This window comes from Urocampus carinirostris, chromosome 4 (assembly GCF_059441175.1).
Source record: "Urocampus carinirostris isolate Australia breed hairy pipefish chromosome 4, RoL_Ucar_1.0, whole genome shotgun sequence".
Lineage (NCBI taxonomy): Eukaryota > Metazoa > Chordata > Actinopteri > Syngnathiformes > Syngnathidae > Urocampus > Urocampus carinirostris.
In genome coordinates this window covers 20,665,372-20,687,547 of record NC_142352.1, presented here as the reverse complement: position 1 = coordinate 20,687,547, position 22,176 = coordinate 20,665,372, and the positions used below count along the sequence as shown (strand labels likewise).

The window sequence follows — 22,176 nt, the reverse complement described above, 5'->3', positions numbered from 1 at the left end:
TTTTAATGATCTGTGTTCAGATGCTGGAGAGCATGATCAAGAAGCCTCGACCCACCCGTGCTGAGGGCAGCGACGTGGCCAATGCCGTACTGGATGGAGCTGACTGCATTATGCTGAGCGGCGAGACTGCGAAAGGGGATTACCCTCTGGAGGCTGTGCGCACGCAACACATGGTCAGTTTCAACCGTTAAGAATTGCACTCAGACAATCCCTTTGTATTAACAATTAACTCCTTGTACTAATTCGAATTGACTCTCGCATGATTGTGTCAACAATAGGGAAAGGCATAGTCGTTATTTAGCATGTTTAATCACATGATTGACAATGGATTTGAAACAAAACGTCAGTGGAGTATGAGCTTTAAAATTGAATTCAAAAGGGTGAATTAGCATTTACTAATTGGAACTTGTTTTAAATCTACGACCTATTTTGGTTAGTCTACTCAATTTTAAACTTGACCAAATTTATTCGGAATTGAGGGTTTCTTTGCTTTAAGAAGCTGATTAAAACTCTGCTTGCATGTGAATTTGCATCCAAGATATACTATATTAACATTAATACTGGCCAGTGGAAAACTGGTTGCCCTCTCTACTTCTCAACTCTTTGGTTCTCAGTCCAGTTCTCAGCTGTGACCTGGGTTTTCATTTTCTCTGCCATAATTGGCTTTTCTCTGAGATATTTCAGCTTTCTCCCACAGTTCAAAATCGCAAATACTCGGCGAGTCTGTCCCAAATCAATTGTGATAACAAAGACAATTGCTTCGCCTCTGATTTCTGTGAGCACTTTGTAAAGCACATTGCATTGGCTTTACTTCCTTGCATGCACTCTTACTGCTTTCAAATCAATTGCTTGAAATACTCGCACTTGTAGATTTCTGGACAAATGCCAGTCAGGATTAATGACTGAACCATTTATCATTTTAATTCTGGTGCAGCATTTTCTTTTATTGTGCATGCCTTTTTAAAAGTTGGTCAGCTTTCAAGCTGTGGTCTTTTTTTCTGCCTTTGAAATGTTTCTCGCAAGTTCTGCTTGTGTGCATCTATACTTTGGAAAAATCCTATAACGATAAATTCTTAACCCATTGGAAGAAAGTTTTGCTTATTTTAAGCATACTTTTATGGTATTACATCTTAATTCTTTATTTTATCTATCAGATAGTAGATACTTTCCTTAATTTATAAGAAATGAGACTAGCCTATTGTAATGGCTAATTGTGTATTATTTAGTGCCCTCTAGTGGTAAAAAAAGCCACTGGTTTTAATAATAAGCAAAAATACATTAACCAGCATATAAACATGCAGTTTTAAATACACGTATGTTGAGAAATGTATCCGCCATCTTAATGCAAAAACCTTGGCCGGGAGTAGAATTATAACAAGAAAAATTGTGCAGTTTGGACACTTTTGATGCCGTAGTTTGTATTATTTCTTGTGCTTTATCAGTTGCACTAAACAATGCAGTAACATCTAGATGTCAAATATTACCCAGTGTCCATTTTAAGTCGGCTTTTACATTAAACCAAGGAGGAAAAGTCAAGGTATCTTGATTTTTTTTTTTTTTTTAAAAGGCACTCAAAAAAGCAACGTTTTTCTGCCAATGGGGTAAGATATTTTATTAATTTCTTTGGTAAAAAGTCAAGGTTGTGGTCCAAGCATTTTGTTTTAATAATTGTCTACCGTCTCTCTCCCCCTAACTGTACTCATTTCCATTTGTTTGTTTTCTATTTTTTTTAAATTCCTCTATCCCTCATCATCCTTACTGTGTACGGTGGTGGTTTTCATTTCGCTTGCCACATCGCACACTCAACGGCTCGCCAGATTGCACGCGAAGCCGAGGCAGCCATGTTTCACCGTCAGGTGTTTGAGGATCTGCGCCGGTCCACACCGCACTGCAAAGACCCCGCTGAGGCAATCGCCATTGGTGCAGTGGAGGCCTCCTTTAAGAGCTTAGCCTCAGCTATCATTGTGCTGACGGGTTCCGGAAGGTAGGGCCGTTGTCCCCCCCGCCCCGTATCTTGCGGCGTTCATGTCGGCTTGAGAGGAAAGTGTAGGGCCAGAAAGGGACTGATGAAAACCTGGGAGAAGCTGGCAATCACATTTGCAAATCTGTTGGCTGTTTTTCCATATTGACATCCCTTTTCGCAATGTTAAGTCTACTTCCACTTTCCACAAGCTAATGATGTTATTATTGGACAAATCGAGCTGAAGCATTTGTTTGAATCAGGACTCATTTGCTGTTTATTTTTAATCAGTTGGGAGAAAATGTGTAGGGGAAATTAAACACTGCTGATGATTTACATTTGTTTTTTATTAGATATGAATAAACTGGAAATTCTGACATAGTTATCATAAAATAAGAAGTAATGGCCAACTGACTTGTCTTTTCCTCGTCCTAATAGTTTAGGCGAATTTCTTTTTGTAGTCCAGTCACCTTTATTTGTGCTGCCCTTAATCACAAAATGTCTCAAAGTACTGCACAATCCACAATAACAACATCCCCTGATCCTAAACCCGCATGCAGGGAAGGAAAAACTCAACACAAGGAAATTATCAAACTTTGAGATTAGGCCACATAAGAGGTAAGGGGTAATCCCCCTTCCAAGATGACCAAGCTGCAAAAGATGTTGCTTTGGGTAACAATACACAAAACATAGTCAACATTCCACATCGGAAATAAGTAAAGTTATTCAAGAAGTCCAAACAGGGATGAGGAAGTTTTCATCTAAGATAGCTGGTGAATGTAGATAATGACAGCTGTGGTTCTCACCTGGGAACTCTTACATCAAGGCCATTTTTGGCCAGTGTTTTTCTTATGCGGAGTCATGAATGCTGACCTTTTCTGAGGACGGTGAGGCCTGCAATTCTTTGGATGTTTTTCGAGGTTCCTTTTTAACCCCCTGGGTGTGCCGCCCTCACATTTTTGGAGTAATCTTAGTTGGTGAGACCACTTCTAGGATGGTTTGCCACAATTCCCAGTTATATCTAGTTTTGGATAATGGCTTGACAGTGGTTCGCTGGAGCCTTACAGCCTCGGAAATGGCTTTGATACTTTGTCCATACTAATACACTTCTTTTTTTTTTTTTTTCTAATTACTTCCTGAATGTCTTTGAATCGTGGCATGTGAATTGTGTCCCTGAGATTTTGTAGACTACTTCACTTTGTCTAAAAGATTCGATTTTAGTGATTTCAACCCAGGTGGTGGCAATGAATGTTCGGTGTGGCCTATAGAATTGAACTAACAGCTCCCAAAACTGTGGTTAGTCACAGCTACTTTGTTATTTAACAATGAGAGCAATTATATTTTCTTATAGGGCCAGATACGCCCAGATTTTCTTTTACACTTACTAAATGAAATCAACATTTCAATACAGCATTTTTTATTTCCTTGGGTTGTCTCTGCATGATTTCAAAATTGGTTTGATCTGAAACCTTTTGTGAGTAAAAAGTATGCAAAAGTAACAGAATTCGGGCAGGGGGCAAAAAGACTGTACATAATATCAACAATCTTTCACTTTCAACTTTTTAAGAACGCCTCGAATGCCCCCCCCCCCCTTTTTTTTTTTTTTACAAAAAGATCTTTTCAAACACAACTAAGAGAACATCAGCCAACAGTGTTGTGATTTCAAGCCTTTCCCCGTTGTGCGAGTGATGTAGCGTGTGTGATAGAATGTAACCCCGAATCCTTCCCCAATTCGTCCCCCTTCCGCCATGATGCTGGCTTAGATCGCCCGCGAGGCCGAGGCAGCCACTTTCCACAGGCAGCTTTTTGAGGAATTGAGACGTCACTCAAACTTGACCAGGGACCCGTCCGAGGTGGCGGCTGTTGGAGCCGTGGAGTCATCTTTCAAATGCTGTGCTAGCGCCATTATTGTTCTCACCAAGACCGGGAGGTAAGACATAAGGGTGCAATTTGTCTGATAGGGTAAGTAAGTAGTGGGCTTTCTGTTTATATCGTGTGTTGTGTGTATGTGTGTGTGCGCGTGTGAGAGAGAAATAAGGTGATTTTTAAATGCATGGTGATGTAGGCAAGAAAAGACAGCAATTAACAATTTCACTTTGGATTATTTGTGACATATACAGTGGTACTTTTTTATACCTGCACTTGTAAACACAAGTATTATTCGCACCAAAAATCTTGCTCGCTATACAAAAAAAAAATCTTTCTCGAGCAGTCCCAGAGGCTACCACTAGAGACCACGCATCGCCCGTATCTGCTTACCACCAACATCAGCTTGTGTGCGCATGCAAAGAGGCAAAAAGAAAGTAGTGCTTTAAGTTTTTCATGTATGTATCCATCTATGCGCCCTACCCCCAAGGCCACAGAGCTGAGTTTGTGTGTACATCCGTTTACAGTAACTTTAAGTGTACAATAAGTGCTTTCGATCAACAGTCTCTCAAGCTTATACCTAGTCAACCTCAGCCAATTGCTCCCAGTATTAATGATTGCAAATCCTCTTTATTAATCAAAAACAAAACTGACATAACGTGGTACCTATTTACTCACAGTAAGACTGATGATGTACAATATCGCAAAAATATAAGCAATCTATGACAGCATTGTCGTCTGCTTAAAGTGGCCGAGACTATCTGGATTAGAACAGAAATGGGCAAGACGAGATCGGTCTTTTTTTGTGTTTTTTTTTTTTTTTTTTTATAAAAAAAATTTAATGCGCCATTTACAATTTTAAATGATTAAAAAAAAAAAAAACATTAAATCTGGGTAACACAAATAAGTTGACGGTTATGCAATCTCTTTTAGTCTATTCCTCCGTACCACACGCAATTTGCCCAATTTCGTTGTCACAATATGCTAACCCATTTTGTAACAATGACAATAAAGGTATATTCTATTCTATTCTTCTATTCTAAACCTTGGTGACTGCCTCCATGGGTAAGAGCCCATAATAAACTCGGATTTTATTCTGTTCATATATTTTTTTTATCTTATTACTGTATTTATATCGTTTAGTAACTATCTGAATGTGTTTTTAAAGATCGGGAAGACTACTTTGGGTTCACTTTGATGCTTTTGGTAGGTTGGGAATGGTCAAATTAGTTTTTAATTATTCCATATGTGGAAAAATATCAAGCTACGAGCACGATTCAGAACGAAATAAACTCGTATGAAGAGGTACCACTGTAATCCTCTTGTACTATTAAATGCAACTTTTCCATTGCACGGTTGTTGTTATCAGCTTAGCATGATTTTGTATTATTTTGAATGTATGACACTAAAGTTCTTTCTCATATCTGTTCATGTACTTAATGTGTCATGGGAATGAAGCTTGTGTTTCAAATATTCACCCAGAGCAGCCAGTGAGACTTGCTGTTCCTCATTTTGGGCATCACTGTCTCATTTTTATATTAATGATACATTACCAGACCAACTGCAATTAATTAATTGCTTCAACACAGAAGTTGACTAACTAATTAGTTCATTTATTTTTCCAGTTTTGCCCTCCAACGTTACTACTCCTTGCTCAACATGCTAGATGTTAAAGAATATGGAACATGATTTTGGTTTAAATTCCTAATCTGAAATCTTCCAACCTAAAAATCCACTTCAAAGTGAATCTGAAACTGAACCGCCAGGTAGCATGAAAACTGAGGCTCTGCCGTTCAATGAAAATGTAGCAACGAACCCCTTCAAAGAGACATTGTGCATTATATAGCACTTCCTAGTGGAAAAAAATTGCTTAAATTTGTATATATTGATGTGAATAATGAGCCAAAATGCATGACCTATCACATTATTTTTAAATTAAAACACTAGAAGGTTAAGAATGTATTTTTTTTCAAATGAGGCTCACCTAGAGAGAGCTGACATGATTGTTCGTCCTCTTGCTGCAAAGAGTACCTCTAAAAACTACGTGAAAGGCTGGTAGAAAAATCAGTCGCCGTAGTTTGTCATCTTCCTTTTGCTTTCATGCACTCAATTTCTGGTTGCACCACACCAGGGGTCTCCAACGTTGAGCACATCCTTAAACCACCAGAGTAGCCAGTGGATTGGTACTGAAAATACAGGGTATTCCAAAATCTTGGAAACATTATGAAATTGAATATAAAAACACATCAGGTAAATTCAGAAAGCTTGTAATCCACATAACGTCACAAAAGTGAGTACACCTTAGGGTTGCACGACTTTGGGTGCAAAAAAATAATTCAGATTTTTTTTTTTTTTTTTTGATAGGTATTGCAATTTAGATGCGGTTTTCGGTTTCGCAAGAAAAGTGCATTTTCTGGGCTTTGGAGAGAATTTAAAGTGACATGCAAACTTATCTCGAGTTTCTGTCCTTCTGGACTGAGTATACGACTGTAACAATAACCATAGATCCACAAATTAAAACAGAATTACATGCTAGCGTCAGGTAAACGCGACCTCTGCAAGGTGTGATGATTAAAATACAAGAGTCAAAAATCCAGTGTACAATTCCACACAGCTAATTTTTTGTATTTATTTTTCTTCTACCCCAGGTCTGCTCACCTTATCTCCAGATACAGGCCCCGCGCCCCCATCTTGGCCGTGACCCGTAACGCTCAAACCGCTCGCCAAGCTCACTTGTACCGCGGGATCTTTCCCGTCCTTTACACAACTCCTGCTCATGACGTCTGGGCCGAGGATGTCGACATGCGTGTTAACTTTGCCATGGATATGGGTAAAACTTCACATTCATTTATTTTCTGTTTAAAGGTTATTTTGTTCTCCTACAGCCACGTAAGATGTAACATTGTTGCTGTCATTTGAAAAAAATGAACCACATTTTTTTGTCATTTCTTTTTTTCCTTTTGTGGAAAGTTTACGAATCCATTTTGGGGGTTTTGAGCTGAAAGACTTCATTGTTTTAAATTAAATAACCCGTTATCAACCATGTTTTGTACAACATGACCCAATTTACATTAATATTTTAAAAAGACAGGAAAGTTAAAATTCCCAAAATTGGATATTGGTCCTTTTTTTTTAAAGCAACAATATTCATTCTAATTCTAAAGGATTTGTGGGTATAGAAGTTGAACATAAATTGACGTTAAATGTGAAAATAATTATCTCCAACAAATATAAAATACACTCCAAAAATTACATTTTTACCCTTTGACCCTAGATTTTGCTTTTTTTGTTTGAAAATCTAAGTTCAGGAATTTTATGAAAATAAGGAAAAACTTGTTTCTAAAAGATGGAAGCTTGTTTTTGCCTTTATTTAGTATACATTCCTGGAGCGGGATGGACGCCCCCAGGCTGTACTTGCCCAGGACGCACCACAATAAGTGCTACCCCTATAAAACCCAGGTGGTTGAGGGATACATGAACGGTGAACATTATTTTTTAGAGGGATAAATATCTAAAAATAATGTGTTCTATTCTACGCATTTTATAAAATAAGCAAAATGATCTACAAACCATTTAACTTATTTCATGAATGACCTTATTTTATTCAGGAAACAGGATAACATGTTTGAATTTAGGAAACATTGTACTCAAAGATGAACAGAATACTGGAAATCGGCTACGATTTCTATTTTCTTTTCAGTGTAATGAAAGTTGGGAAGCATGTACTGCAAAAAAACTTATGCCATTGCTTATTTGAAGTAGAGTTTTTGTTACGTCATATTTTGTTTCTCCGATTAAAGAGAACATCTTAAAACAAGCTACATTACTTTATTTAGCAGATGATCATTTTGTTGGATTAAATATATTTTCTACTTCGTTAAGGGAAAAAAGCAAGGAGTAGAACAATCTTGTAACCACCAGATAAGCTAATTTAGCTCATTTTATTGATGTATTGTTTGAAGTGTATTTTAGATAAAAAAATTTTTTTTTAATGTTTTGTTTACTGGGGAACAATTTCTTTTTTGCAATGTGCATTTTCTGTAGTATTGGGCAGACAGTCCAACATAGAAACGGGCAATTTTTTCGGTTTTATAATCTATTTTTTTCTCAACCTTATTAAGTTTCACTGTCCTTCGACGCTCGTGTCCTTCAGAATTGTAAACTCGCCAAACGGACCGCTCAAGATGCACAAATTTTAGTTGTTGACATGCAGTACCCAAAACTATCAGCACGCGGCGCCCTTGCCAAAGTTCTAACGCAGTCACAAGAAGTCTCTCATTTTCTGTTTTTGTTTCCGTTTCCCCTACAGGCAAAGTGAGAGGTTTCTTCAAGGAGGGCGACGTGGTCATCGTCCTGACCGGCTGGCGTCCTGGCTCCGGTTACACCAACACCATGCGTGTGGTTCTGGTTGCCTGAGCAACCAAAAGACCACCAAGTCCACTCCATCGCTTCCTGTTCTTCGTATAACACTCCACTGTTCTTTCACTGCACCCGTTCCACAAACTACTAAGAATTATTGGCTATACAATCAAAAGACCAAAACTGCATAATGATGATTCCTTTGGGGCCCGATTATTGAATTTGCACCCACGGCGTCCATTCCTTTCATGCAAAGAAACCAGTTTTCAGGCGTAAAATCACATGCCACAAGCTGCTGTATTTATTCTCTCGAGATGCTTGTTATAAAAGCAATCCTGTTATTTGATCGGCGGATCTCTGCATGCGCGTTGCAATTCTTGTTTGGGCACCGCCGCGGCAACACAAGCAAATGAGAAACTCCGCAGCTGATTAAGCGAACAAAGAAGCGCCACCCAAAACAGATCGTTGTGTTATTGCTGTGCAGACGAAGTGTCGTCTTTGCTTTCACACTGCGAAAAAAAATACATTTGTGCAATGCAAAATATGAAATACTACCCTATTGCTAGAATAGTTTGCTTGTTTAGGGATTATACAACCATTTTTTAAGTAGCATTTGAGAATGTATACTTTAAAAAAAAGCAAAGCTCATTTCAAATATGTTTTTAATTTTGGTTGGAAAAAAATTGTAAACTGTGCAAAAAATATCCAACATTTGATGAGGAAGACATTTGCATACTTTTGGCCACACCCAAAAAGACCAAATGGATTAAATCAAGAAAAGTTATGCATAGAAAGAAATCTGTCTGCCAATGGGATAAGAATTTATTTTTTATAATGTAAGCCAATGGCAGGACATTTAACTCATAGAAAGTCTATTTTTTTCCAATTTTAAGATATTTTATGTAGTTTCTTAAAGAATGTCAAAAACTACACTCGATATTTGCGCTCATCTTTAGGTTTTTTTCTTCAACCAAAATAAGAAAATATTTAGAATAGGCAAAAGAAGACAACATTTCACTTTTCAAGTTTAATACTTTATATTTTACCCAAGAAACGAGCTGAAATGCCTTTAAATCTAGAAGAAAAACAGTAAAATTTGCACAAATTTCTGCAAGCTGCCTTTACTTAAAAAATGTACTTAGTTTAAAGGTAATCTTTCTCGTTTAAAAACATCAAAACTTGTTCCGGTAGAATAAATATTCAATTAAAATAAGCAGGACTGCTTGTTTTTAGGATGATCTTTCAATATTCTTGTTTTGAGGAAAAACAACTCAACAGAAATATACCTAAAATAAGCAAACATGTATCCCAATGGGGTAAGATTCTATTTGTTTTGCAGATTAACTTGTATTTTTCAATTATTTTGCAGCGCACTGTGTATCACTCCTTATCTTACGCCCCACTGTTGGTGTCCCTGTACTTGACTATTATGTATACTGATTTATTTGGGATATCATAATCCTAGTTTATCTCATTATAGAGAATATAGATGTCCCTTGTGGGAGCCGTTTTACTGTATTTAAGTTGGGTGTGTCGTGTAACCTTTCACGTGTAGTTGATATCTAAGATGTCACTTAAAAAATGGAAATGGCACTTTGAGCGGGATCGTGACATCAGCCTCGTCAGATGACATGGAACAAAAGTGAGAATCTTTGATACCTTTTTTTGTTTTGGTCGCCGTTGTATACATGCTAGATCAGGTCATGTGTAGCTGGTTGTTGTCACCAGACTGGATTTCATCAATAAAAAGGCTAGTAGTACCTTAACTCATATTTTTGTTTGTGCTTTATTTTAACCCTTTCTTTTCAGAGGTAACAAAGAAAAAAAATCAAGGCACAGTTGATCTTAAAAGTAAGACATTTACACCCCAAAAAATAAAGCTTTACAAATTGTGAAATGTCAGTCATACACAACTCCGACTTGTTTTAGAATTTCTTCCTTGACTTCAGCCAGCATCAGAGAGTCTGCGTGAGACATGATTGGGCACTCCTTCATCCCTGCAGAGGAGAAAAGACATATGTCACATGGCTAAAGGTGAATAGCGATATTGACGCACATGCGGATAAGAGTGTCCAATCGGCAAAAAGTTTCAGTCACAAACAAAAAACATTGTTTTTAAGGACTTGTATGGAATATTTAACATTTTAACTCTCTGCTGCCATTCCTGGTTTAAAGTCATTATTGCAGCCTTAGCTGGTTCATGATGCATGTGCAAGTACGTCTATTATTTAGACACGCTCAAATAAACCCTTTTTTTTTTTTTTTTTTTTACCTTTCTGGGTCTTCTTTTAACGGACAGATAGAAAAAAATGCCTAGAAAGTTCTTAAAAGTGCTGGAATTTAGCCATTGAAAAAGGTGAATGAACCCTGTTGTGAACACATGCTTAATAGAGAAAATATCCGACTTTTTTAGACACCTAAAATGACACACCCCAACCTTAAAGATTTTTTTTTCTAATTGACTGATGCAACAACTGTTCTCTATTAAGCATTTTTTCAATTTAAAAAGAAGAAAAAATGTGCTCAATGAGTTGGTGTATGTAGTTCTTCTGGAATGACAGGGATTGCAGTTACGTTGCGCAATGCATTGTGTTATGTTTTTTTTGTTTTGTTTTGTTTTTTTAGCAATTGTGTCATCTGGTCTCAGCTCTTCTAGTTGGCACCAGGAGAGAAAGGCCTTGTATTCACTTCAGTTTTTAATGCTACATGACAAGGGTCCTCTTAGAAAGTTAAAAAAATATGTAGTAAATTAATATCTAAAAGGGGAAATTGTCTTGTTCTACAGGCACATTATTTAGCTAGTCCCCGGTTCAAGACCGGGTGAAAACGTTTGTTGACCTGGAGTGGGATGGGCGCCACCAGGCTGTACTTTCCCAAGACACACCACAGGAAATGGTGCCCCGAACACCCTAGAGGTTTAGGGATCCACCCACTGTAAAAATAAAATAATACTTAAAGGCAAATCATATTAAATACACTAAGGTCTATAATGTTGGCCTTTTTTAAATATTATTGCTTTAAGAATTATTCTTTTCTTAACATGCTTGTTTTAAGATTGTTTTTCAGGGAGGAAGTTTACTCATCTTAGCAAGATTAGTACATTTCTTTCCTTAAAAATACTAAATTCTTAAAACATGAATATTGAAAATGGCCAAAATATTCACCTTAGTTTATTTCATATAATTCTACTCATTTTAAGTAGTATTTTATCATTTTACTACCATTTTGAATATTCTTGTTTTAAGCATTTATTTTCAAGAAAGAAAACTATATGTAAAAGTGAGCAACATTAAAATATGTTTTTAATTTTTATTATCTACCTAATTTTATATACAGTTTAGTAAAGTCAAATGTTGGTAAATATTACATTATGAGCAAATGAATCTGCCGAACGAGCAAGAATTTATTTTTTTTTGCAGAGTGTAGCGTACTCTTAAGAATATTAGGGAAGTACATCATAAAAAGCGCCGCCACCAATATTTTCTTTCTTGGCCCCCGTTCTCAGAAAACGTTGCCTAGAGATAATGGATCGTGGCCAAAAAAGTGCAATTAATTTTATGTGTGCAAAAAATGGCACGCCAGAACAGAGCCTCCCAAAATATTGCCTTCTGGAGGTACCTGCTTGCAGCAATATGGGATTTGAAAGAATTATTTTTTCCAGGAAGAAAAAATGCTAAAGTGGGCATTTGCACGTCACACTGGGTATTTGTATATTGTATTCTTTTGGCTTTATTATTGTACTGTTCTCAGCTCAGGGATGCTGCTGGAAATGTGAATTTCCCTTAGGGGATGAATAAAGTATCTATCTATCTATCTATCTATATCTATCTATCTATCTAAATGGGGATAATGGATCATGGCTATGATTTGGGGATAATATAAGGCAGTGATGAAAAAGGGAGCCCAACAAAAGTGTGATCTGTTGGTCCTTGCTCAAACTAATATTCAAATAGAGATAATGGCTCTCTGCCACACAAAGTGTAGTTCAGTTTTGGTCGACAGAATGGCATAAAAAGCCTTTACTAGGCACTCGCTCGCAGCAATTTGCAGGGTTTGTACGAGAGCTTGAAATCCTTGAAAATGCTTGAATTTGAATGTTGTGTTTTCAATGTTTGAAAAGTGCTTAAATTTGGTTAAAGATCTTGAAATTGTTTCCATGTTTCACAACAAGACACTGACACGCTCTCTGATGGCTTCAATTTTCCCTAGCATTTCTTCCTCCTTCGTGATTAACCGAAGCTGGCATTGGTTTGTACTGTCTTGTGAAGCGTTATCGTCTCCTATGGGTTGCACCCAAGTGGACAGGTGCATGGTACGCTTAAACAGGGCACAATGAAATGTGTATCTGTGCAATGATTACAAAAGAATTATGGACATTTATGATGAGCGATGCAGAACAATGAAAATGAAACTTCTTTCGAGCAAGAGCACAGAACTCAATGTCGCTGCAGCAGTACCTTTAAGCAAACACTGTCGGACTTCCTCAGCCTCGTAACGCAAGCCCGTGCTGTGCACAAAGTTGAGGGGCAGGGGAGGCTCCGGGAGAGGGTATTTGGTCTCGTTGCCGTTGACCACCATGACTTCAGGACACCACATGTGTGTCGGGAACTGGGCAAACGAGTGTGAGGAAGCCGAATCACAAGAAAGTAAAAAAAAAAAAAAGATTACAAAACCTGTTTAACGTAATTATTTCCTGAAGTACAACATGGCCTCGTTTGGCATATGAGGAATGAAAAGAGCCCTGAGGGAGGACTTGCGGGCATATTGTCACAAGGCCAGTCTTTGTTGTATTACCCGGATTGATCCCTTGGTGCCTACGACGATGGCACTATTTTCAAGATGCACGCCAGAAGAGCTGATGAACACGGCCATCCTGTTTTTGGAGAACTTGAGCGTTACAATCAAGGTCTCATCCACTCCTGAAAAGTACATTTGCATTTGTAAAGGAGATACTTTAAAATGTAATATAATAAAACTACGCAGCACACCTAAAAGCCTCATGCACAAATATAAGGAAGGACCTCAACTTTAATTTTGTACGAACCGCAAGAGAGATTAAGCCACAGGATTAGACGGCCATAAAAGTGAACTCATTCACGTCCATTTTTACATAAAAAAAAAAGAAAAAAATCAGCAGGGAAATGTCTGGTTCAGAAATGTAACACACTGTGCCACAGTTAAGGCACTTGTTTTTGGAATGTGTCCACAGCTGTCAATCTTGATCAACTAGCGCAGCAGGCATCCATCCATCATCTGCACCGCTTATCCTCAGTAGGGTCACGGGGTTCCTGGAGCCCATCCCAGCTATCTTCGGGCAGTGGGCAGGGGACACCCTGAACTGCTTGCTAGTCAGTAGCAAGGAAACTCACTCGCTCATTCACACCGGCCAATTAACCTGACATGCATGTTTTTGGAATATGGGAGGAAACCAGAGTGCCTGGAGGAGAACATGCAAACTCCACACAGGGAGGCTGTGGTAGCTGGACTTGAACCCTGAACTTCTGCACTGTGGGGCTGCGTGCTAACCACCCATTCGCCTTGCCGTGTAAATTTGAAAATTACATACGCAAGACTGCGATAAAACTCTCAAAACTAAATTTGATGGACCGACTAAAATTCAGTAGCCTGTACAATCACAACATAATTGTGAGAATATAGGTAAGTAATATTGACTTCTGCGCTATTTGATTGACGGAATGGTACAGAATTTGGAACTTTGTTAATCTCTGCCGCCATCTCCTGGTTTAAAGTTGTGATTGCAGCCTTGGCTCATTCATGATGCAAGTTTGTGCATTTCTTCAACGTGGTGAAACACTCTTCATCTTTCTTGGTTTGGTTTGGCGTTTGGACTGTACTTGAATAAGGCCTCCTTACTTTTTACGTTTTCATGCTGCACTATCAATAAAAACAATTATTTTGACACTCCAGAACTGCCCCTAAACCCCATTCCTCAAACCTAATGTGTTCCAACCTTAACAGCTCTGCTAAATGTAAAATCAAAGCAGACAGGCGGAGTGGAAATAAAGCATAAGGGCTCTTTGAACTTGGTTGGTTATCGTTAACATATATTTAATAATGTGCTACTTTTCTGTACTAGACATTTCCCCGCAGATTTTGCCAGATCGCAGCTTACTCCAAAGGGACAGTGGGAATTTCGTCCATTCATCTATGAAAATTAGATAATGAGGCAAATCACTTTTTACCCACGCTTCATTGAACTATTTTACTTTTAAATTCAGAGCAGAGAGTGGGGTAGAAATCACATCGTTTCATCACCCTCGAGGTCCCTTGCCAATTTTTGTTTTGATTTAATAGTCTGTTTCCCTGGTCTGCACCAGTTCTAAGCCAGCTGCTAGGAACCTGCTGAGGGCCCAGATGGGCACCGTTCCGCGGTAAAGGCCCGGCACGAATCCAGATCGCCACCGACATCCTCGCAACCAGCCGCATAGTTTTGTAAACGGCAAAGTAAAGTAGCGGCTTGTAGTCTCTTATTTATCGTGTATATATATATTATTACCAGTATCCAGGATGACTCCCTGGGTTGTGATGCTCTCTGGCCTCTCTCCGTACACCATGATGGAGAACTGCAGCGGGTAGATGCCAATGTCCAGCAACGCTCCTCCTCCGAGTTCCTTGTGCTCCAGCCTAGGCAGAGGCAGCACGGAAAGGCCAAACTCGGACCGGACCATCCTCACATCGCCGATTGCTCCCTGGGCGATCAGCTTTCGGAGCTCTCGGTAGGCCGGGAAGAACCGGGCCCAAATAGCCTGGATAGGATGCATGGAGTTACAGGATTTATACAAGTACAGTATGTGTACTTTTTGGATACTAATTCACTCCTAACCTATTTTATGGGGCCTCTGTGTAGTATTTGACCACTACAGGTCGCTGCATTGTGTAGGTCAACTAAAATGAGTGCTGCAAAGTATGAGAAAGCATGCAAACTACAGAGACTCAATGTGACCAAACAGCATCATTTTCTACTCATTTTTCGCACAGCCGTTCACAAGGGTTTTTGTTTTTTGGGGATACACGGTGGCAGCAATCATGTCAGCTCCATCTAGGTCAGGGGTCTCACAGTTTACTTTCTAGGGGGCCGTCGGAGCTAGGGTCTTGGTGAGGTTGAGCCAATCGGGTTTTCCAAGAGAAAATATAAAAGCATTCCACTGCTTCCAAATATCCTTTTTTTCCACTAATTAAAATAAAGTTTAAAAGATAAGCAGTATTAGAAATAGCAAGAAAAAAATAACTCTTTAATAAAAAAATACAATAATCATTCGGCGAATAAGTAAGTAATTAATTACATGTTTTTCCCAAAAATTAGCATTAAAACGAGAATAAATCAATCAGTAGAAGTGGGCCGCACTGACCTCAAGATTTTATATTTAGGTAAGGGCTTCAGATCTTGGGTATGGTTGTGTAAGAATAAATACACATTTTTCGACATACAAGTATTTTAGAAATAGAGTCATCTTTATACGATAGTTTAGGGGTTTTTGCTTTATATTCAAACTAATGTTGTGAATGAAGTTGTGTTCTTTTACCACTAAATAATAAATAGTACTCAGTTTCGTTTGAGATGAAAAATGGAAGATTAACTTGTATTTCCTTTACTGGCACTGCTAATGAGCCAATGAATTTCAAATAGTTTAATCACTGAAAACAAATAAAATTTGTGAAGCACTGTTCTTTCCTGAAGAAAAAAAACACATGCAATAGTGTAATCTGCTAAATAATATATTTGATAACTTCTACTGAAAAAGTAGGGAAACTAAAAGTCACTTTAGGTCGGTTAGCATTTTAAATTGTTCCTAATCATAAGCGTGAGATCATAGTTGTTCACGAGTTACCAGCCTGTGGCTGTTGTTTCACAGTAAATTTCATTTGAAACTTTCCACACTGTCATTGTTGCCATCCAGTGCCAAAAGCAAGCATGCAGTTTTACTTTACCTCCACACGTGGCAGTAGTGATTCAAGTCATTTTTTTAATGAAGGGCAGATTCAAGTGGGAAAAAAATAATTTAAATAGAAGGCTGAACACAAGATCCTCAAAACACTGTTGTGTTTAATATTTAAAAGTGGATATACTATAAATTTTCAATATTTTCTTTGGATTTAAATGTACAGGTTGTAATATTTAGTGCCTCCTCGAGGTATGAAAACACTTTTCTTCATTAATAAAAAAAACGTTGATTTGAATACTAGGCAAAAATACCTTAACCATGATACCAATGTTATAAGACTAAATTCTGCCTGTGTATTTGTGTTCATATGTGGCTTGTAGGCTTCGACACAGCTGAACCGATTTTTGTGAAAATTTAGGCAGTAGTACTTCTTGCCTCGGGAAGTGTCTTAGGCGAGGTTTAGTATCAAACACCCCATCAAATACCTACAAAATTGATAAACATTTGTTCTCATGTACAAGCGGTCCGGAGCTGCATGCGGTCATTCTGCTCTTCGGCACTCCCTGGTGGCTCCCTGCCTATATCTCAACAAACCACTGCCCTAACAACCTCGTTCCAGTAAAAAGCCTGGCAACGCCATGCCTGGCGACGCCGGGCTATTGAGCTTGGTTTTTATAAAAACAAAACAAAAATCATGGGTCGATCAATTTGTATTTCTCTTACATAGTGGAATCCCTACCTAAGGTTTCCGCCATGTATGTCTGGCAACTTGCTACTATGCTGTGTTCTGTGGCACTGCTTTTTGTTCGCGTTAGACAATACAGTGTCCTTTAGCAGTCAAGTATTACACATTAGGGCTTTAAAGAAACAGCAACATATATTTTGAACATTTAATTCAGTAATTATTTAATTTACCAGTAGAGGGACCCTGCAAATATTTGTCGACATATTTGATATTAGGATGCTTAAAGGGGTATTTTGTAATGTAACTTACTGTAAGTGCTAGAAAACACACGGAAGAATATAAACTACGGAGACTCACATTATCCAAAACAAAGCATTTTTATTCTCACTTTTTTACCTAGCCTTTTTTCGGAGAAATAAGAAAAATAGAAAAAAGAAAAAAAATTGAAAAAAAAGAAAAGTGATGTAAAGGAAAAATGGGGGAGACAAAAAGAAAAAAGGTGGGGAAAAAACCTAAGGGAGTACATCAAAAAATGGGCGCAAAAAAGTCAGTTTTTTTGTTTTTGGATACACTTAGATGCAAATTTCTCAACCTACATGTATTTATTTAAAAAATGCACTTTTCTATGATCCCTTGCTTTACAATTACCTCCATGAAGAAGACATTGTTCTTCTTAGCACAAGCTAGGATCTCCTTCACCTCCTTCGTTGTCATACCCAAAGACTTTTCACAAAGGACGGGCTTCTTGGCGTTCAGGAAAAGCAAACAGGAGCTCAGGTGGTTGGTCTGGATGGTGCCGATGTACACCACATCTGCAAACACAGACGAGTCATTGGATAGCATGCAAGCTAACCACGAAATAGACTAGACGGTTCGGACGCTGACCGATGTTGGGATCTTTGGCCAGTTCCTCGTAGCTGCCGTAAGCTTGAGGGATGTTGTGTGTCTTGGCGAACTTTTTGGCGTCAGTTAAGCTGCGGGCGGCCACAGCTACAGCCTGTCGGTAAAGTTCAAAAGGTCTTTAAAGGTATTCGTAAACATAGTTATTTATTTTTATTTCCAATTAGCCACAGATTGTGTAATGCTCCTCGAATCTGAGCCAAATGGCTCATTTCCTCTAAAGCTGTGATGTCATTGAAGGAACACAAGACTTTCCAAATGGTAAATCCCGTTAACACAACATGTCAACCAGCTCCAAAACAGGCGGATATTCAGGGTTCCCCCGGATCCTTGAAAGTTCTTAAAAAGGCATCAAATTCATTATTCTAAAAATAAGGCCTTATTTAACTTTGATTTTATATGTTTGAACTTAAAAGATCATGTAACATTTATTAATTTTCTTTTTCATCAATTCACTTATTTACCTGTGGCAACATTACGTGACCACAATAAGCAAACTATCAAAACAGTGATGTGATTTCAGTCTGACCTTTCAGACATTACTCAAGTTTTAGGTCCATATTACTGAAAATGTGCGCTCTATCCTGGCCAAGGATTGTCGTAACAGTAACAAATAGGCCCCAGAAATGATCTGAGATATCTAGCAAAACCGAAAGCGTGGTTTCTTCAGTGTGTTGACTAGCACAGAGTATTCTTGTGCCTACAGCTTTCGAACTGTGATGTAGGCTATGAAAGGGTCTATAATGTCAGCCCATTCCAGGTGAGACTCATGTTGTATAAAATAAATACACATTTTTTTGACTTTCATTCTTTTAAATATTGCGTGTTTAATAGTCCTCTTATTTTTGCTTATTATTTAAATCAATATTGTTTTTTTAATGACTAAAAGGTGATTTATTAAACACATGTTCTTTTAAAGCAGTGCTTCTCAATTATTTTCTGTCACGTGTGACAGCTTAATTTATTTGGCTTCATGCATTTATAACATAGCAAGCACATAGCACATAACATAGCAAGCACCCCGCCTCCTTGCAGGGAAGCCTATGTGCACTTCGGCATCTTTCCTCGTCCTAGCTTTCAAGTTTGGGAGAAAACGTTTGTTTGTCTCTTCACCCCAGTCTCTCTTCTCCGGTCTCCTCGTCCGTGTTAAATATTTTTTCCAGGGGTCACATGAGGGTCTGCTCTACTCCGTGTCAACACCTCATACTGAATGCTCTTGTCTGTGTTATATGCTATATAGAGGCTAACAAAACACTCTCTCTGTGAAATTGCACTTGATTCTGTGAAAAAAGGTCCCTAATGTCAAACGCCCCTCCTGCATGGAGCTTCACAGCAAAACAATGAAGAAAACTGATGCGGTTTGGTCCATTTGAGGCTCATAGTTTGAATTCTTTCTTGTGTTTTTTAACACACGTTTGCAGTTGCACTACTCAACACAGTGACATCTAGAAGTCAAATAATATAAGCTGTCCCTTCATTGGGGTAAGTTGGGGTCTTAATGATAGTTTGAGGCCCCCGCCTTTTTATGAAAGTTGGGAATAAATGTAAAACGCGAATCTTTACATTCATTTATTATCAATTGATAATTATGTCATGATTACCGATGTGAATCACCTGTGCCTGCTATATTGGCGCCAACCGCGGCGGGCTCTGATTGGCTCCCATTCCCTATTCAAACCCAGTCCTATCTATCCCCTGTTGTCAGTCCGTCTGTGAACCTCTGTGTATACAAGGCAAGCCTCTTTCGATCCTGACTCCAACCTGTCTCGTTTTTGCTCCCGTTTGTCTCCGGCCATGACCTGTTTTGATCCCGACCACGTCTGCGCTCCCGTCCCAGCTTACGACCCATTTTTGTTCCAGACTACGTCTACTCTTCCGCCCTGCCTTACGACTAGTTTCCGACCCTGACCACGCCTTGCTCTCCCAGTCCCAGCTACCGACCAGTTTATCCATCCCCGACACCGCCATCGCTCACAATGGAAGATCCACTTCAGTGTTCGGATCACAATCAGAGTACGAGAGCGACTTGCTTCCCACGTCCAGCGATCACCGGATTGTGGGCGCAGCCCTTCCTCTTTCCTTCAATAAAACTTGTGGTGAACATTATGCAATTGGATCCTGTTTCCGTTCTGGTCCTGACTAATTATATTTTATTTGTGTAGATTTTTTTCCTAAATATATATGTATATTTAAGAATTGTGGAATGTTTTTAGCAGACCTTTCTTGTGAAAAACCTAATTTAGCGCAATCTCACCCAGACCTTCGCTCCAGCAGTCCAAGTAAATTGAGTTTGAAGCAAAATTATGGTGTGGCGTCCATACCCGTGATTGGCACTGAATGTTTTATAGGGTATACAGTATCTCGTTTTCCCGTTACCACAATCAAACCTGAGCAAATAGCACTGACTGACTCAACTGATTAATATAACCTTTTATTTTTGTGTGTATTGTCATCAAGTAATTTATTTTACTTTTGTTTTGTTTTTTGGGGTGACATTTTTAACTGACGGCCTGTTTCGACATCAGTAAAAAATGAAATAGTGTTCTGCAACCCTAAAGACGCAATCAGTAAAACAATACTTTGAATCAAATAATTTTATAAACTGTACAGACTCATGCTTACAAATGGGTGTGAGTCTGTGACTTGGTGAAGATGACCACTGACGGAACTGTTTTTAAGAATTAAAAAAAAAAGAAAAATCTAAGAACAATAACATTTTAAGTGGTCGTGAGAATTACTTTTAGATTCTAAGAGTATTTTTTCCCCAATTCAAAAATATAAAAAAAACAATTCTGGTGAAATAAGAATGTATACCCAAAATAAGCTTTGTCTTTATCACGGTAGATCGTTTTTCCTCTAAAATCATGGTACAAAATGTTTTTGTTAAGAGACAGTGTAAAAAATGACCACTAAATATCACTGTGTAGTGTAACAAGTGCTACAAAGAACAAGCAAGGATACAAACTACAGAGACTCAATGTGACCAAAACGCCCAATTTTTCTTTTTTTTTTGCCTAGCATTTCACAAAGTTTTTGGTTTTTGGGGGAAACTCATATCAGCTCCCTCTTGTTGACCCCCTGGGCCGTAGCTTGGCCATCCCGGGGATAAAGAATACTTACAGTCCTTTAAATCTTTGGTACTATGTTGGAGGCCTTCAAACAACCATCCTGCAAAATTGAGACTGCTCCAATGCATATTAAAAGTTATGAATGTTGCACAGAGACAATAAACTTCCACTTAGTGTTAAACAAGCAATCAGGCATAACGCCAAACTCTCATTTGGCGGCAGGTGCCTGAGGTGTGCCGTACCTTGTGATCTTCAGCCGGAAGCGTTTTCATTGCCACCATGAAGTCATGACTGATCTTGCCAGCGCTGCAGATTCCCCACCTGGTAGCCATGTTTGCCTTTGTGCAAGCGTCCCGGACAAACGTCAATAAGCCGCACTCGCGGGCGAATGTGCATTCTCCTCATCAGCGCAACAAGAAATTCTTGCTGCCTCCTCAATGCCATCTGCTCCCATCCCATTCGATTGGCTGGCACCTCGCAAACGTCATGAAGTGTCGCATTTCAAACTTGTTTCATCATTTGGGTTTTTTCCACTGGCGCCCTTTGGCACTCTAGAAGAGAATCATAGCTCACTGCAGAAGACAAAAAGGGCAACGGGTTTCTATGCATATCATAAAAACAAAAAAAAGGTAGAGGTTTGACAAAGAGGGAGTTTCCTCTTGCAGTCAAATTAGACACACGCGCTCACGCATACAACTTATGTAACATCCGTAAAGTCAGTAAAGCAACACAGTGGAAAATACCAAGCAACCACAACATTCTCATGTGATCTTGTGCAAAATCTGCAACAGATACCTATGCCTGCAAGTTAAGAATGCCCAGGCCTGTACTCATGCAACAATGTGGCAATATGAGCTGAAATATTTTGAGTGCTCTCGTAAAAAAAGAATTACTGTACTACCTTTTCGGAGTGTTCGGTATAAGTGTTAAAAACACAACATCTTAATTTTTGCATTTTTTTGTTTTGTGTTTTAAATATAGGACCCAAATTATTGGGTCACTTGAAACCAAACGACCAGGTCATGTATTTTAAAGATGAGCAGGATGATGGCTTTACACTGAAAAGCGCACATAGGATGTAAGAGCTCTATCCGAGTCAGATCAGAAGGCTTCTACTGTTACTGGTAACCATCCGTTTGGTGTGCAGGAGCAAACCCCTATTTCAAAAGACCCGTCTGCAGAGGGATGGGCACTGCCAGGCTGTACTTGCTCAAGTCACACTACAGGAAGTGGTGCCCCAATGAGGTTAAGGGATTGGTGAACCTCCATGCAATTACCATGTGGAGGCAAATGCAACTAGGGGACTAGTTTGACGCGGTAACCTTTTTTTTTCAACGAACAGAACGCATACACATTTCCCAACCCAGCCACCACCTCTTTGACCTTTTGACCTCTGTTAGGCCCTACAAATCCCTTAAACTAAGGACAAACGGC

The 22,176-nt window shown here is 38.8% G+C and overlaps 2 protein-coding genes across 5 annotated transcripts in view; one reads left to right on the top strand and one right to left on the bottom strand.

Annotated features, from left to right (window-relative positions):
- The window catches only part of pkma (pyruvate kinase M1/2a), a 33,053-nt gene extending 23,102 nt beyond the window's left edge, over positions 1-9,951 (top strand). For 3 of the 4 annotated variants that reach the window (XM_088333896.1, XM_088333894.1, XM_088333897.1), the window contains exons 8-11: positions 21-173; positions 1,818-1,984; positions 6,475-6,656; positions 8,136-9,951. In XM_088333896.1, coding sequence (XP_088190022.1) covers positions 21-173; positions 1,818-1,984; positions 6,475-6,656; positions 8,136-8,242 — 609 coding nt within the window. In that variant the 3' untranslated portion in view covers positions 8,243-9,951. Of the gene's footprint in view, positions 1-20; positions 174-1,817; positions 1,985-3,723; positions 3,891-6,474; positions 6,657-8,135 lie in introns of all 4 variants that reach the window. The other variant, XM_088333895.1, reaches the window with a different exon arrangement.
- Position 9,952: 1 nt separating this feature from the next.
- On the bottom strand, positions 9,953-21,208 carry LOC148367089 (trans-1,2-dihydrobenzene-1,2-diol dehydrogenase-like). Its single transcript, XM_088333898.1, has 7 exons — positions 20,985-21,208; positions 17,660-17,771; positions 17,423-17,586; positions 14,703-14,952; positions 12,980-13,104; positions 12,643-12,793; positions 9,953-10,182 (listed from the first exon to the last, which is right to left on the bottom strand). Exons 1-7 carry the CDS (start codon positions 21,072-21,074, stop codon positions 10,085-10,087), a joined length of 990 nt encoding a protein of 329 aa, XP_088190024.1. The 5' UTR covers positions 21,075-21,208; the 3' UTR covers positions 9,953-10,084.
- Positions 21,209-22,176: the final 968 nt, after the last annotated feature.